This window comes from Varanus komodoensis, unplaced genomic scaffold (genome assembly GCF_004798865.1).
Source record: "Varanus komodoensis strain SLA01 unplaced genomic scaffold, ASM479886v1 scaffold19, whole genome shotgun sequence".
Taxonomy (NCBI): domain Eukaryota; kingdom Metazoa; phylum Chordata; class Lepidosauria; order Squamata; family Varanidae; genus Varanus; species Varanus komodoensis.
This window is the reverse complement of record NW_025335550.1, coordinates 15,281,275-15,296,730: the sequence shown is the minus strand read 5'-3', so window position 1 is coordinate 15,296,730 and position 15,456 is coordinate 15,281,275. Positions and strand designations below refer to the sequence as shown.

Genomic DNA, 15,456 nt, shown 5'->3' with positions numbered 1-15,456 from the left:
CAAAATCCCTGAGTTTTCTGGAGATCGTATCCAAACAAACAGCATTATGAAGACTAAGGAGATTCCAAGGGAAAGCTGGGATGTTGTTGTGCATAAGCACCAATCAGCTGAGTTATGAAAAATTCCCAAACTATGAAGACCCCTGAGAAAACAAATAAATCCATTATCACAAAATGGAAAGAATTTGGCTCAACCACAGCTCTGCTATGAGAAGGTCACACAACACAGCTCAGTGACTGGGTAACGATGGCATTAGAGAAGGGCTTTCTCTGCGGTGGCGCCCAACCTATGGAACTCACTCCCCAAAGAGGTCCGCCTGGCACCGTCGTTACTGGTTTTTCGGCGCCAGGTAAAGACCTTTTTATTTAAACATCATTTTAATTGTTAAAACATATGATCTGGCCAGGACAACTTCTTCTTCCTTCTCTTTTCTCCTCCTATACTTTTATTTACTTATTTTATACTGATAATTTTAATTTTATATTTATAACTCAGTGTATTTTTTGTATTTTTGTATTTAATGGTAATTTATTATGTTCTATTGTATTTCAACGTATTTTATTGTGTTGTAAGCCACCCCGAGGTTTCGGCAAGGGGCAGCATAGAAATGTTATAATAATAATAATAATAATAATAATAATAATAATAATAATAATAATAATAATAAGTCACAGGAGCAACCAAGAGGCCATAGGAAACTCTGGGCAAGCCGAAAAGTTCCACAGCTGAGATGAGAGAAACCATCCATGGAACAACCGTCACTTGGATGATCCACAAAGCTGGGCTTCATGGAAGAGTGGCAAGAAGAAATCTGTTGCTGACACAAATCCATAGCAGAGACTGTTTGAAATTTGCAAAGAGGCATGTGAGAAACACAGCAAATGTGTAGAAAACGGTTCTCTGGTTTGATTAGACCAACACTCAACTTGTGTGCCTCGGAGCAATGAGCTGAGTGTGGAACTGTTTGTTTAAATATACTCTGCAACAAACTTGGGAGCCTTCCAGAAATAGGTGGATTCAGTCTGAAATCACGTGGCACTGAAAATTGCACACAGGAGGAGTCCATCTGGCTATTTCCCGGTCTGTGGAAGCACTGACTTACATGAGAGCTTATTTAGGCATGGCCTAAATTTGTGCTACCTTACTTTGCACCATTACAATGTTGTGCTAACACTGCCAGTTATTTTTTTAAAAAATGCCAGGCTGTAACACATCAAAGGAAGGTGGCATACAAAAGGTAGACTGTGGAAACAAAATGGAGAATATTGCTGCAAGATACTGTAATACCAAATTTTAAGCAGCTCTGTCAAGCAAGTAATCTCATGGTATACAGCCTTGTAAAAGTCCAGGTGATCTTCCCTGGTCATTTTTTTTACACGAGGGGAAAGAACTATGCAAATGTGGATGCCACTCACACGGAATGGTACCTCCATGCAATATTATCTGAATGGGGATGGGGAAAAGGGAAAGCTTTTAATGTTATAATGATTAATGTTATAGAGTTATACATAAGGTGCCCTGAGATGCTTTTGTGTATAGGGCAGGATATAAATCTTTTAAATAAATACATAAAATAAATATTAATGTTTAAAGTTACAGAGAAACTATAAAAACATCAAACTAATATGCATGTGTTATATAACTTAAGTTATCCCCAGAGGCAGCACCCAGTCATGTCATTCTGCAAACAGATATAGTGCTGGTGGAGCTGTGTCAAATCTTTCCCTTGTGCAACTTGTTGTACATTATGCTTGTGCAAATGTGATGTACAACCAGTTCAGCAATGAGCTGTGAAAGTGAATGCACAGCTGCTTGTGCAACTGTGATTGTGCAGTGTAACTTCAGTTGGCTTTCCCTCCTGTGTTTTATTCAGAATCTACTTTCTGCTAGAGCTTTCTACTGTCTTCCCAAGCATATCCCCTATGATTCTTTTTTTAAAAAACACATATGGGAAAGGAGGCAAAGTTCACAAAACAGAGCAAGCCACACTCTGCAGGAAGTCAGATAGTGTGGCTTGTTTGTGCCAGACGGCTGGGCAGAGAAGGGGCCAGAAGTACCTACTCCTCTCTTCCCAGGGGTAGGCCCAGGAGAATGTGAGTCCCTCACTGGCTGTAGCAGCCAGCATGGGGAGCAGGGAATGAGCCGCTACCTGCTGCCAGCCGGTCCCTCAAGTCACCTACAGGGTGTCAGTGGCACTGGCCACCTTGCAGGCACTTGCTCTCCCAGCGAGTTGTTTCATCTGGGTTTGGACAGCGTGGCAAGCCAAGGAGGAGGATGCAAACCCTACAACAAGCTATGCCCTATAAGCCACACTGATGCTGCCTTGATACCATCACCCCAGACTCTGACCACACACTAAGCTGCTGTGGCAGCTAAGCCACCATGGCTTAGCACGTTGTGCAAACTAAGTCAAGAACAACAAGAGCAATTTTTAAAATAGCAAAAGAAACATGGACTTGCACACATATTTCGGGCCCTTCCCACTGAAAAGAAAAACTCAACATCCTTTATTTGGGGGACATATTTCTTACATATCATTAAATATAACACATACTTATTACTTTTTCACAGTTAAAAAGTGCATGGCTGCTTCATGGATGCTAAGCCATTGCTTGTATTTCACACTTTTCTTTTTGATAATATTTTGCATTATAAAGTTAAAATTGCAAATCATATTAATGATAATGTCCTCCCTCCCCTGCCAGACAACAAGTAAGGTTCCAGAAAGCTGAAAGAATGACAACAGGATGAACATGTCTGCATTTGTGCGCAGATGACAACCTGCTAGCACATTCTTCTGTGCTCACCTCATTATAATGAACAGTAGTTGTGCATGAAAATAAGTTTCTGAGGTTTGTCATGAGTTGAACACAAGTGGTTCTTCTTTAATACAGCCTCTAAAACAACTAAGTCCACATTTTCTTTCTTGCTTAAGCCTTTCTAATGGGACATTTCCATTTTCAATGCTTTAAGACAGGCATTGCAAATTTGTGGGTCACCAGATGTTTTGGCCTACAACTCCCATGATCCCTCACAATTAGTGTTCTGGACATAAAAGGTAGGATTCATAAGCAAAAACAGCCACCTGCTTGAAAGCAATTCCTGTGCCAAATGCTTACACTGCTTCCCCCAGCTTTGCCCCAGCTGTTTTTCAAGGTATCTTGAGGGCACCAGATTGGGGAGGGCTGCATCACGCCAGTATCATGAACAGGGTCGCAGTGCACCGAAGGGCCTCTTCCTTCCTCTCTTTGAAAAGTCGGCTCAGCAGCACCCCTAGATCATTTGTTTCATGAGAGAACTGTATTCTTCTGCCAGCTTCTTCTGCTCATTTAGTTTTTCCTGCACTGCTTCCATTAAATACGAAGCAAAGGGAAACTAAGAGAGAAACAGAGTAAGAAAAATGATCAGTGAAGTCTATATTTTTCTTCAGCTAAAAAACATTTACTAAGTATCTTGAAGCCATTAGATTTCACTTAGTTCTGACACTGGCACACTTGCCCATGTCTGCTCTCTCCTAAAACGGATCCTCCTGATTAGTGTGTGTAACTGTTCCTTATCATAAAAATGATAAAAGAGCAGAATAAAATGAAAAAAGATAAACGCCTTATTGAACAATTCATGGTTTACTGACCATGTTAATGATGTAATCTGCAATACCAGCAGCTCTGTCATTTATCTTCAATCAGCTGATCAATATGAGGTTACAGTCATCTCTGGGGCACTTATAAGTAGACGCAGCACTGCATGCTGACTGCTCTCAGGAGAGGGAGAGACAGAGCTATCAATATACCTCCTGGTGCTGGGGGCAAAGGCTTTCAGAGGCATCCAGTGAGCAGAAAAATCTCTTCATGGATCAAGATGCCACAGAGAAGCCTACACATAACACAAACTGTTGGAGCACAGGGCGAACCCCCGACAACAACGCTGCACTGACTATTTGGAAATGTTGGTCGAGTTTGAAGACTAGCCTTCATCTTGTAAGAGCAGCAGTCCGCAGGTGAAAGGAAGAGGCTATCACTGTTTTGGGAACTGCCCAAAATCTCAAAATCTACACCATCTGGGGTTTACTGCAAGGGTGGGAATGGATGGGTCCAGCCAAACCAGTGAGATCAGTAACCAGAACAGAAAAAGAAATTAAACAGTTTCTGGTATTGCAAATTCAGTGATGGGGTGGTGCTGAAATGCACAAACAGTTGTCTAATTCAGGTCAGGGCACATGTGACAAGAAGCTGCCAGATTAATGGATTACAGAATCATGGGAAGTCAATCCACTGATAGAGAGAGCTGGGTTGGACTGAAAGATACACCAGCAGGAGCAATTTTAGCCAATGTCATGAGCAGGGCACCTCCCTCCTTCTCTCTTCTTCCAAACTCAAAATGAAACCTTAGAATCCATTGAGCAGTGTGGACAGGCCCCCTCTCCAACGTCCTGGTGATGTTCTACAAGCTGTTCCAAGGAGCTGGCAAAAGATTCGCATGCATCTTGTGCCAGAAGACACTGCGTACGAGATTATATGACGCTTTATGCTGGCACTACCATTCCTACTTGTTAGATTCACTGCTGAAATGCCCCAGTGGCATTTCTTTATGAAAGTTAGTCAGCTTCCATCTGTAGAAAGTGGCAGCTATCTTAGATCCCCCACATAATCCCTTCCAGACCACTATCAATTCACAGTCAGCCTCTCTGTTCACAGGCATATTTTTGTTGACATCCCATGTAAAAATCATGAATAATCATGAACATCCAGGCACTGGGATCATACTTCTGTCTCAGGACAAGTGCTAGAAAATACTGAATTTGTGATGTTTATTGATGCTTACTGTGCAATCTTTAGATACCTATGTAAACTCTAATCTGTTGATAATTTAGAAAAAGCTGTTAAAGGGGAACTGTTAAAAATCACGCACATTCATGGTTATCTGTTTTTGGTTAACCATTCTGTGGCACCCATGGATTCTGTGGATCTTGCTTCTTTTTTCACACAAGGAAACAGCTCTTCTGTTAGCCGAAGTCACCTTTTGCCAGCTGAAGACACTTCCAAATTCAACTCATAGTATCCAAGGGTTACAACAACAGAGTGAGTGAGGCTGGTGAATGAGTTTTGCTGAACCCTTGGCAGTAGAGAATGGGGAGTTCAATGCCTCTCCCCTCTTCAGAGACTACACACTCAAATCTACATTGAGCAGCACTATTATGTTCAATGATTAAAAACATTTTCTTTCTGCTCATGTCTTCAAATGTGGATTAATCCAAAAGCACTCCTGTAGTGGACATAAGCAAATGACTGCCTACACCCACACAGATGAGACAAATAAGATGAAAAATAAACAAACCTGAGAGAGCTAGGAATACACGCGCATGGGCGTGAAGGGTTGTTTTGCCACAAGAACACTGGTCCAGGTGATGGGGCACAGGACTACAGATACCTATTTCCTTACTTTCAGTTTTTTTACTCTCCGTGCAGGAAAAATATGAGGTGCAGGGCAGCTTTCACTGTACCCACTCTCCGAAGTCTCTCAAACTTATCCTTCACCTTGCAGGCCACATTAACTTTTGATACATCTATATTTTTTCCTAATAAAGTTTGGCTTTAGATAAATGCATTACTTCACCGCAGTGGTGGGCTTGAATCATTCTGTCTTTTACCTGCTGTCTGCTACACTCTAAGGTTGCTCTGTCACTGCAGAATGATTTTTAAGGAGGTGTTTCTATCTTAATCATTCAGTGCAATCAAAGATAAGAAAAGCTTGAAATGTTGCAGATGTCTTGCACATTTATCAGCTTCAGGGACATGTTCTTATCTCATTTTCTTTATAGGCATACATCCTGTGCTGCATCTTGGCAGTCTTCATCTTCGATAGAAGCCTGTCACCTTTTTATTAATGGTTTAATAAATGAACAGAGGCTTCTTCTATGTGTTCATAATTCCTGAATAAAAAGAAGGGTTTTCCCTCATATGGTCCAAAATTTGACTGTTGGTCAAAAGCTCTCTCTCAATATGACATCTCCACAAATGGGCACTTACCTTGTTATTATTTCTATTCTCTTACCTAAGTATATGACCATTACATACCTTGGCCTCTTTTTAAGCAACATCAATACAGTGGTATAGTGGTTCACTCTTAAGTGCAAGCACTCCTCATGCCAGTACTTGTAGCTACGCCCCAAGTCCAAAAATGTGTTGATCCGTATCAAGAAACCACTTCTAGCAGTTTTCAACTCCACCAGGAACAGGTCTTTTGAAAAGCTAATACACCCTAATTGCCCATTCAAAACCAAGGCACCCCAATGTACTTTGCATTACAACAGGGAACAATATATTGTTGCTGGCAAAATTGATCTCTCCCTAGCTACTCTGAGGGCTGCAGCTAAACTAAGAGGAAACAAAGCAGGTGACACCAGTGTTCCTGCTAACAAAAAGGTGTGGGTGCTGAATCCCCCTAAACCCTGGCCACCTTTCACCACTGGCGGGACAGGACAAAAGAGGAGGAGAACTGAGGTACACCAAACCAAAGAATTGGTTCTCAGGTGCTTGAATTAAGTGACAGAAGAAACAGGATAAATGTTGTGGGAGGACAAGATTTTATTTTCTCTAACAAGTTATATCAAGCCTTTCTACTCCTCAAGGACAGTTTCAGGAAAGGATGAGCTAGGGAAAGGCAAAGTTAATAAGATGCCACAATTAATAGCCTGGGGACAGAAATATATACCTTCCAATCTTAGTCTTGTAAGGGATTGAGTCTGAAACAAATGTTCTGAATTCTGGGTTCAGTTTCCACAGCACTGAAACCTGGAGAGCCCAAAGTGCAATGTGCTGGATTCTGCTGGAAGAACCACTGATTGCTTTACATTTGCAAGTGGAAAGCTGAGAACATTCATGAAAGATGCTGAAGGTTGCATTTTACATCCACTCTCTCTGACCACTACAGATGTGTGTGCGCGTGCACACACACACACGCGCGCGCGAACATTTATTTGCTGGAGGTGATAAGGAAGACTGATAAGTCTGTCTTCCTCCTTGTCCTTTGTTGCTCCTTATTGTCCTGCGGTTTGGCTACCCTAAGATCTCCAGCAGGATAATTTGATCCACAACAGTTGATTTAAAGTAAACCAGCCTCCACAAAGATCAGTCTTTCCACTATGCCAGTGGCATATTAAATATGAAAGTTATGCTCCCTTCTCCCTGCTGTGTGGCTCCCCAGTTTAGTGTTTTCTGAGATGTCCCCTGGCGCACTTTGTGCTGCACGCGGGCATAGCTTACAGCCTGTTTACTCAGCCAATTTCATGTGACATAATGTGTACCCACTTTCCATAAGCCACAGTGCTGCAGAGCTCCAGCTTGCACTGCACGATTGAAAAGCTGAGCACTGAGCAACAAGTCTGTGACAGCTTTGAAGCTAATTGTGCTTGTATTATGTAATGGATGATACAGATCCTTCTTGATCTGCCTATCATTTAAGTTCCGTCTTCTTCAAATGCACGGATGCTGGAAGTTTTCATCTCTGGGGATTTCAAGACAGCAAGGCCTCCTGAGAGAAAGGGCAGGCATCAGAAAAGCGGCTACTAATGTTTTGCTAGAAATGATTTCAGGGCCAATGAAGTCCACTAGGAAACGATTAAATCTCTCCTGGCAGGCAGAGAAGGGATGTGAAGGGGAATCAAGCCAAGGGCTAACAATGGGCCGTGCCAAGAGGACTGTGAAGAATCTCTGTCCAACTACACTAAAAAACTAATTAGAGCTGGGCCTAAGGAGCCAACTGAAAAACCAGGACAACCATTTCCTGACTGTGTCTACAGCAGCTGAAAGGCCATTCTACAGCTGGGGCACAAGAAAGGGCCAAGCCTCAAGACCACTCACTAGTTCCTGCTCCTGCTATCTGTTTTGCCTAATATATGCTTGCCTTTTCTTTTCAGGTCTGTGGTGGTGACACAAAGGCAGTCCTGGCTCAGGATGAAAGATGCACATGCCCATGCACACGGATTACAACGAGCAGGGAATGGCAGGTGGCCAATGAGGAGCAGGGCAGTCACAGGAACTGGCTCTTAAAAATCAGCAAGTGCTGGGTGTATACTAAGATGCGGTTCTATGCCATGTATTCTATCTGCGCTGGTAGCTTCTCTCCTCACAGGGGGGAGAGCAGACAGGGCAGAAGACCCCACAGCATGTTGTGTGCACAGCAAGGCCACTCTGTCGAGATTGCTGGCTCTTGCCACAGCTCCATCATGCCTCTTTCCCCTCTGCCGTGCCCCTGGCTTGGCAGAAACTGGGTGGGATGGGTGGTGGTCTCCCAGTGCAAATGGACTCTGGATCAGAAGGCTGCATTTTAGGCAGAACGCAGAATATGAATCAGCCCTTTAAATGAAGAACTTTCACTTCAGGAGTAAGGAAAAATCCAGCACTGAAGGAAGGGGAAGGGCCCCAGCTGTCAGTCGGCTTATGTATGTTGGTTTCTTCTTCTCAGCCAGGCATTGCAGCCGGCCAACCCCAAATATGAGGTCTTTAAATAGCAATGGTTTAAACATAAAATATGGTTAAAACGCAGATTTTTTCATTAGGTGCTGATACTAAGCTCTCAGCATAGCATAATCTCTCCCCCCACCCCAATTCCACTTTCAGGGTTCTGAAGCACCTATTTTCACTTTGAGAAGTACAGAAGTCAGAGCTATGTAGCGGATTTTGCATTCTGATTGATTGCAAGCTAGTACAATGTATGTCAGCTGTTCTATATAATTACCCTGCCCTACGTTTTCCATGCTAGCACAACTCTCCTGTTCACTTCCTTACACGGCAGGACCACACCAAGGAAGGGCAATGGCCACTCCGCATTTCACTGGCCACTCTGCTTTACAAATCCTTGGTCACTGAAGAATCAACTTTATTTCTTCCTGTCTCCATGAACTAAGTAGGTTTTCATTATAATGAGGGTTGTAGTACTCGCTTTTTCAGTGGCAGGATCTAAGCAGAAGGCACTTCAAGAAGCTCCATAAATACTTTGGTCACAACGGGTGTGATCCGAATTTGAACATCTACTGGATGAGAAGCTGTAGGATTCTGGAGAAGCCCTACTGCACAGATGGAACAGCCAAACGCTCTGCCAACAGCGCCAGCAAAGATCTTCTTGCAGGGTGCTTGTGGACACATCCACTGCTTAAACACTGGTGTGATGTTTCTACTTCTGTATTTTTTACCTCCTCTCCCAGGCTGAGCATCGGGTTGGATACAGCAGCTAGGCTGCTGGTGTAGCAGTAGCATACTTACAGAGTAGGGTTCTTCTGAGACACACAACCTAATGGCCTAATAATGTAAAGTAAGTTTTTGGGAACTAGCATTCCCTCTGCCTGAAATCTCTAGTATGGGCAGGGCAGGGTGATACTGTATGCAGGGGGAAAACAAAACAAAACAAAACACACCCACACAACTAGCAACTACTCTGGGACTGAAGAACAGCACATTCTAACCTCAGCTAAAGGATCACCTTCTGAATCCAAGGAAGACTATCACAGGAAAAGGGAAATTAACCTGACCCCATAGATCGGCTAAAGAAAAAACAGGTGCTTTGTCCTTCCATGCCAGAAGGAGCATCTCTCAGAAATGTATAACAAAGAACTAGTGCATGAGTTTGCCTTTTTCCTTCTCCTTCCCAGTCCATTTTCCTTTTGTACTTGAGTACAGTAAAAAAAATGCCTGGGTGTTGGGATTGTCTTATTATTGGTCTTTGTAAGCTGCTCTAGGAGCATTATTTTTGGCTGAAGAGCAGGGTAAAAATGCTTTTCATAAACAAATGAGTTGAGCAGCTGTCCAGAAATGTGGTATTTGTTAATCAACAACAGTATGAATAATTTCCTTAGGTGACAAAGATTTTACCCCCTTCAGGTATGAGCAATACAGAAAACGCAAGTGGAGATGTAATGTATACTGAAGGAGTGCCAAGGTTTATGACCACACTCCTGGGGAATCTTTAAATGACAATAAAGAACAACTAGTGCTCACCACGAAACTGCTCCCTCCCAAATTCTAATGTAGCACTAAAATGGTGCATGTCAGCAATAAAAATAAAATGTCTATGACATTTTAAATGTTATCATACTGTCACAGTGGAATAAAATTAGCTTGAAAAATGATCTAAAGGGATGTGATGTTGTTCATTTATGTATAACAGCAACAGCAGCAGTTTCCCTGTGTTCATAAAGGTTTCTCCATTAAATTTACCTCCAGTCAATAATTAGGAGTCCACAAATAAACCTAGGCAATTAAATCAATACTGTTGGGCAATTATGTTCTACAGGCCAGGCTCAATGGCACAAGAAGACACTATATCAAACTTCAGTATTAAGTGATCTCATGTACTTTGCTGCAAGACAGTTTTGCAAGGAAAAAGGGAAATGTGGGCAGGACTCAGGTAGGGTGGGGAAAGCACGAGCCCAGGATATCACAAAACTGATGCCAATCCCTTGAGTGCCCAAACTAAACCATATGACTTGGGTGAGCTTTTTAGCATGCGCTCATTCCCCAGAGAAGGGAGTTTTCTTAGCCACAGCACATGTCGTCTGCTGCTGGCTCTCCAGAAAACGTGTCAGAAGCAGGAGTTGCCCCAACAGAGAGGTGGTTTTCAATGGCTTCCACTCGGAGGATGCAACATTTGCAACTACCTTTCTTCTCATAACTATATGCCCAAAAGGCAGATTCCTCCTTTAAGCTGCCACTCAGAAGTCCTAGTCTCATTCACGCCTGCTTCACATGAATACTTTCCCTCCAGTGATTTAACTTCAGTGCAGGAAAAGCACGCACAATGCACATGCTCCGGTATGTGGGTGAGGAAAAGATGTGTGTGTTCACGATGGCAAAGACATGATCAAGACTGAAATCTTACATGTGTTAAAAGAAAACCAAGAAGCTGTCCCTTTGGCAGTCGGTGAAAAGGGGATAGAAACAAAGCTAGAAGACAGTCCATAATGCAACTTCAATCCTATACCAGCCCAGAAATCCTAAGCACACTTACTTGGGAGTAAGCTCTCTTGAACTAAGTGGAGTTTATTTCCAGATAAAAGTTATTCTGTTGAAACCCCACACAATCCCCAAATAGGCACAGCAAAATGGCAGCCTAGACTCTGCCTAATGAATTTTTATTAATGGTGAGAAGTCAAAGGGAAAAAGGTATAGAGAATGAGTCTTCTGCATTCAAACACACCTATTATTGGTGCAGATGCAAGTCTGGAAAGGTTTGTTTTTAACCATGATGGCGAAATCAGAAGGGGGAGGTGAGATCACAACTTTACATCTCCCCATCAATGCCTTCCTTTTCATATTCTCCAGAAATTAAGTTGCTCCAGCATCAATGCTGATCATTGCTAAGCCAACTGGAGTTTGCCCTTAACTTGCATTTCTAACCAGCTTCAAATCCTCTTCTCCGATCCTAGCTATAAGGCAATCCATATGGCATGAACTGCGAGAAACATCAGTAAAGCCTGGCAAAGGTGTTTGATTCATGCCAAGAGAGAAAAGGGACAACACTGGGAGGGGAGGGGAGGGGTACTCACTCCTGTTGCTGACACCCAGGCTCTTAACCACAGTTAAAGAATCACCAGTGTTTTATGGGGATCAACGCCATAATGCACACTTCATGCACATCACATTTCTGGAACTTGTGGGCGAAAAAAGTTGGCACTCCTCTAGCCGAATATATTTCCTGGTAATAAATTAATAGCAGCCATCTCTGTAAAATTGGGTGGTGTGTTTTGGTCTTATGGTGAAAATGCACACCACTTTCTCTGGCTGCACAGATAGAATGAATCTTGGGAACCGCTTTCACGTGATTCAAAACATTTTGCTCCTCTCTTTTGGAAGAGAAACACAGACATATTATATGCCATTTATGCAACAATAGCATTTTGAAGGCAATTCCTCCCCAAATCACAGAGAACTCATTAGCAAAATTAAGAGGATAAATCGACTGTGGTGGGAAGAAGTTTCAGGATCCTGCTTCTGTTGTCAGCCATCTTGAAACAAAAGCTGGCGATGACTAGAAAAGCAGGGCTCTCACCTGCCAATAAGCTGCCCTTGATCACTTACACGAGGGGAGCCTCCCAGCAGACTGTGTGTGTATTAAAAAAGAGAGAGAGACTTGAAAGAAAAGAAAAAGTATCACACAGGTCACAGCGGCAGTCTCAATGGACCCCTCAGGGATTTCAACTAGTCTCAGCCTTGTCATCCTCTATGCAGCTTTCCACTCTGCCCAGAAAATGTCGATAGGAAAATGTTTGAGGGGCCTCTGGTGGAAATTTTTTCATTCTTTCTGCATTGACAGGATGCCAAATCAATATTTACTTCCCACTAACAAGCTGCTTGAGGTCTCAGTAGAAAATATTGTAGAGAATGCGGGAAGACACGGTAATAAACAGCTGTCTGGCTGTGAGGAAAACATGAATTGACTGGAAACAGGTCCATAGTAAAAGGTCACTGAAACCCATGAACTCCTCAGGTGTCCATATCAACTACTAACTTTAAAGGTGTATAACGGAAAAAAAACTCATTTTCCTAAGATGTATGAAGGGAATGGATCCTTCTCTCCACCAAGGATCTAGATGAACTCCATAATTTAATTAATACATTTGCCAAGATGTATGCTTGTCTCCCTAGATGTTTTATTTTCCATCTGAAAAGTAAGCTCAAACAAATGTAGTATTAACCTTTCCTCGATCTCATGCAAAGCCTCTAAGGTTAACAAAAAAGGATACTTAGGAAATATACTTTGAAAATTCTGAATATGAAACAAATTAATTATGCTTTAAAATCAAAACACATTAAACTATTTTAATTAAATCTGCACATGAACCTCACACATTGGAAGCACTCTGTGTTTCAAAGCTATTCAACACATCCTCTTTTCCTATACCTAAAGAATAGAAAGATAAGCAGAGGCTCTTGGTTAAGCATCCTTTTCTTTAGGACCTTCCACCTCCTTCCCTTTTCCATGTTAGACAAGCCAAGGGCTGCTCTTCACCTGGCAGGTATCCTCCTAAAGTGGAGCAAGAGGTGATTTCAAAGGAATGCATGCTAGGTGAGAAGCAAGCCCAGCTCACGTCTCATTGCAAAATAGCTAATCATGGCAATACTCCGTGGAGTGTGTGTGGGTGAGGCGTCTGCTGTTTGAGAAGCAGAGCTTTGCATAGACCAGCCAGTTATGACCTTTGACAAGTTCCAATATTCTAATAGGATGGATGCGCACCACTACAAAAAGAAGCAGAGTGAGATTCCCCCATACACAGGTCTCCCACTTGTTTGGCTGAGTCAGGGCTAGATTTTTCATCCTGGTAGCTTAGGGTCTCTTCAGTTAGGCTTCCCCAGGTGAGTGATGATGTCCCTCAAATAGCTTAACTGGGGAGAACCTTCCCTCTCTTCTTCCCAGCTGAGGCAGTTGGCCATTGTTGCTATCAGGTAGAGCAAAGCTTTCTGGACAGTATGGCATGAAGGCACCTTCTGTCTTCTTAAATAAACAATGGTCTGCTATGAACTAAGCAAGTTATCATAATGGTTATAATGAATGGAGAAAGAATATTAAGTACCTGTCCTTCAAGAAGCTTCTGTAAGTAGCACATCCATTCTTTATCACTTTCAAATTCCAGTTTCATCTGCTTTGTTTCCTAAAAAGGAAATAAATGTTGATGCATGATAACTTCTCTGTTCAGTGTGGAGGAGGTGGGGCTACCATCTCATAGCAGCAGGGCACTTTACTCTGGGAGTGATGACCCTTCAAGAGAGAGGAGACGGGGGAGAGAAGAACTGCCCTTCTCAGGCAACATCCAAACTGAAATTTCTTCAAGAGCTGCCACCCTCAGATAACTTGCAAACTGTACCTTCTTCAGGGAGCCTCCAACTTTGGTGAAACCCCACCATGCTTTTAGCTTGGATGTTTTCCTTGTGGCTTCAGCAGAAAAGGCCAGTGAACCTCCACAGTCAATAAGCCAGAAATTATAGAACTCCATGGCAAAATCCATGTGTGCTGGCATTTTAGCATTTGGGGGCTAGGATGGCTAGGATGACATCCCCAAAGCCCTCCTGACGGCATGCAGCAAATTTTTTGAAATGCCACTCATATGTTTACCAGCAATGCTGCCCCATCATTGGAACTATTATCAAAGTGAAATACAAAAATAGTTAAGAGTATGTATTTCTTAAGGGACCAAAATTTGGTTTAATGAGCAGAGAATCCTGTAGAATCCAAAATTCTTCATTGATAGGATAGTGCTGATGAAGAAGCCAACTTTCTATTTACGCAGGAATGGAAGGCTGAGTAGCTTGAGATGTGAGGAGTTATCTTAAAGGATCTTTCCCAGCAATTTCTCAGAAGTAAAAAGGCTGGCATGGTAAAAATGTGGCAGGGCACAGAAGACATGGTGAAAAAATGGAATAAAGTACAGAATAAGGAATGCCTCCGTTCCTAGCAGAATGCTGTACAGGATTAAACTGCTCTGTAGCATGCATCATTTACAAATACTTGACAGCGGAACACACTTGTTTCATTCGCATGGAAAACTTCAAAGGATCAGTGCTGTCACTGGAAGTAGTACAAAGAATCAAGATCTCTATAACAGGAAGAAGGGACACATGTCTAACTGCATCAAGGAAAAAGGAGATGAGAAAAAAGATACGTACTTAATTCAGCCAACATCCATGCAACTGATATTTATTGGGTTTGGGGTGGCTGAGGACACTATTAATACAGGATTTTTATTTACAATTGTTTGGGAAACATTTAGGCGGTTCACAGAACTGGATACAGAGAATTTGTTTCTTTTGCTATCATGGTATTTTGACTAAAAGACTCAGGATGGCATTGCTTCTTGTTCAGTTGAAAAATCACATAGGTCTATTACCTAGTGGTTCTCTTAAAACCTCTTAACGGGAAACAAAACCTTTCCAACTGGAAGTATCCAATGGCACTGTTCTTTTTATATTATTTATTTATTTATTAATTAAAACTTTTTTTAGGAAGTGGAACAGAGAAAGAGAGAAAGGAGCAAAAGCAGATCAAATAGTTCTTACTACAGTAAAATAAAATAAAAATAAAAAGGAAAAACATAGGGAATCTAAGTTACTGCTGTTAGTCCATTGATTTAAATGGAGTCATGTCAATCCAGACCAGCAATATATATTTGACTTTAAATCTTTATCAACATCAAATGCTAACAGAAACTTACTTCATCATCTCCAACATCAAGTATGTCATCTAAGTCGGTCTTCGAAATATTAAGGATAGATGCTGCCAAGTACTGGGCACGGTGAACAGATTCTTTGGAAAGGCTGCCACTGCATTTTTTGTCTTGTAGCATTTTTTTAGTACATCTAACTCGCGTTCTCATCTCTTTTACACTGTGCTGCAGCTCAGTCGCCAAAGTCTAATGAGGTGAAATTAAAAAAAACAAACAAATAAACAAATGTATTTACCATCAGTACA

At 42.1% G+C, this 15,456-nt stretch overlaps 1 protein-coding gene across 7 annotated transcripts in view; it reads right to left on the bottom strand.

Moving 5' to 3' along the window:
* Positions 1-2,467: 2,467 nt before the first annotated feature.
* The window catches only part of CNTLN (centlein), a 213,942-nt gene continuing 200,953 nt past the window's right edge, over positions 2,468-15,456 (bottom strand). For all 7 annotated transcript variants that reach the window (XM_044427774.1, XM_044427777.1, XM_044427780.1 and 4 more), the window contains 3 exons: positions 15,200-15,397; positions 13,565-13,642; positions 2,468-3,375 (listed from right to left, as the gene is read on the bottom strand). In XM_044427774.1, coding sequence (XP_044283709.1) covers positions 3,274-3,375; positions 13,565-13,642; positions 15,200-15,397 — 378 coding nt within the window. In that variant the 3' untranslated portion in view covers positions 2,468-3,273. The remainder of the gene's footprint in view (positions 3,376-13,564; positions 13,643-15,199; positions 15,398-15,456) is intronic.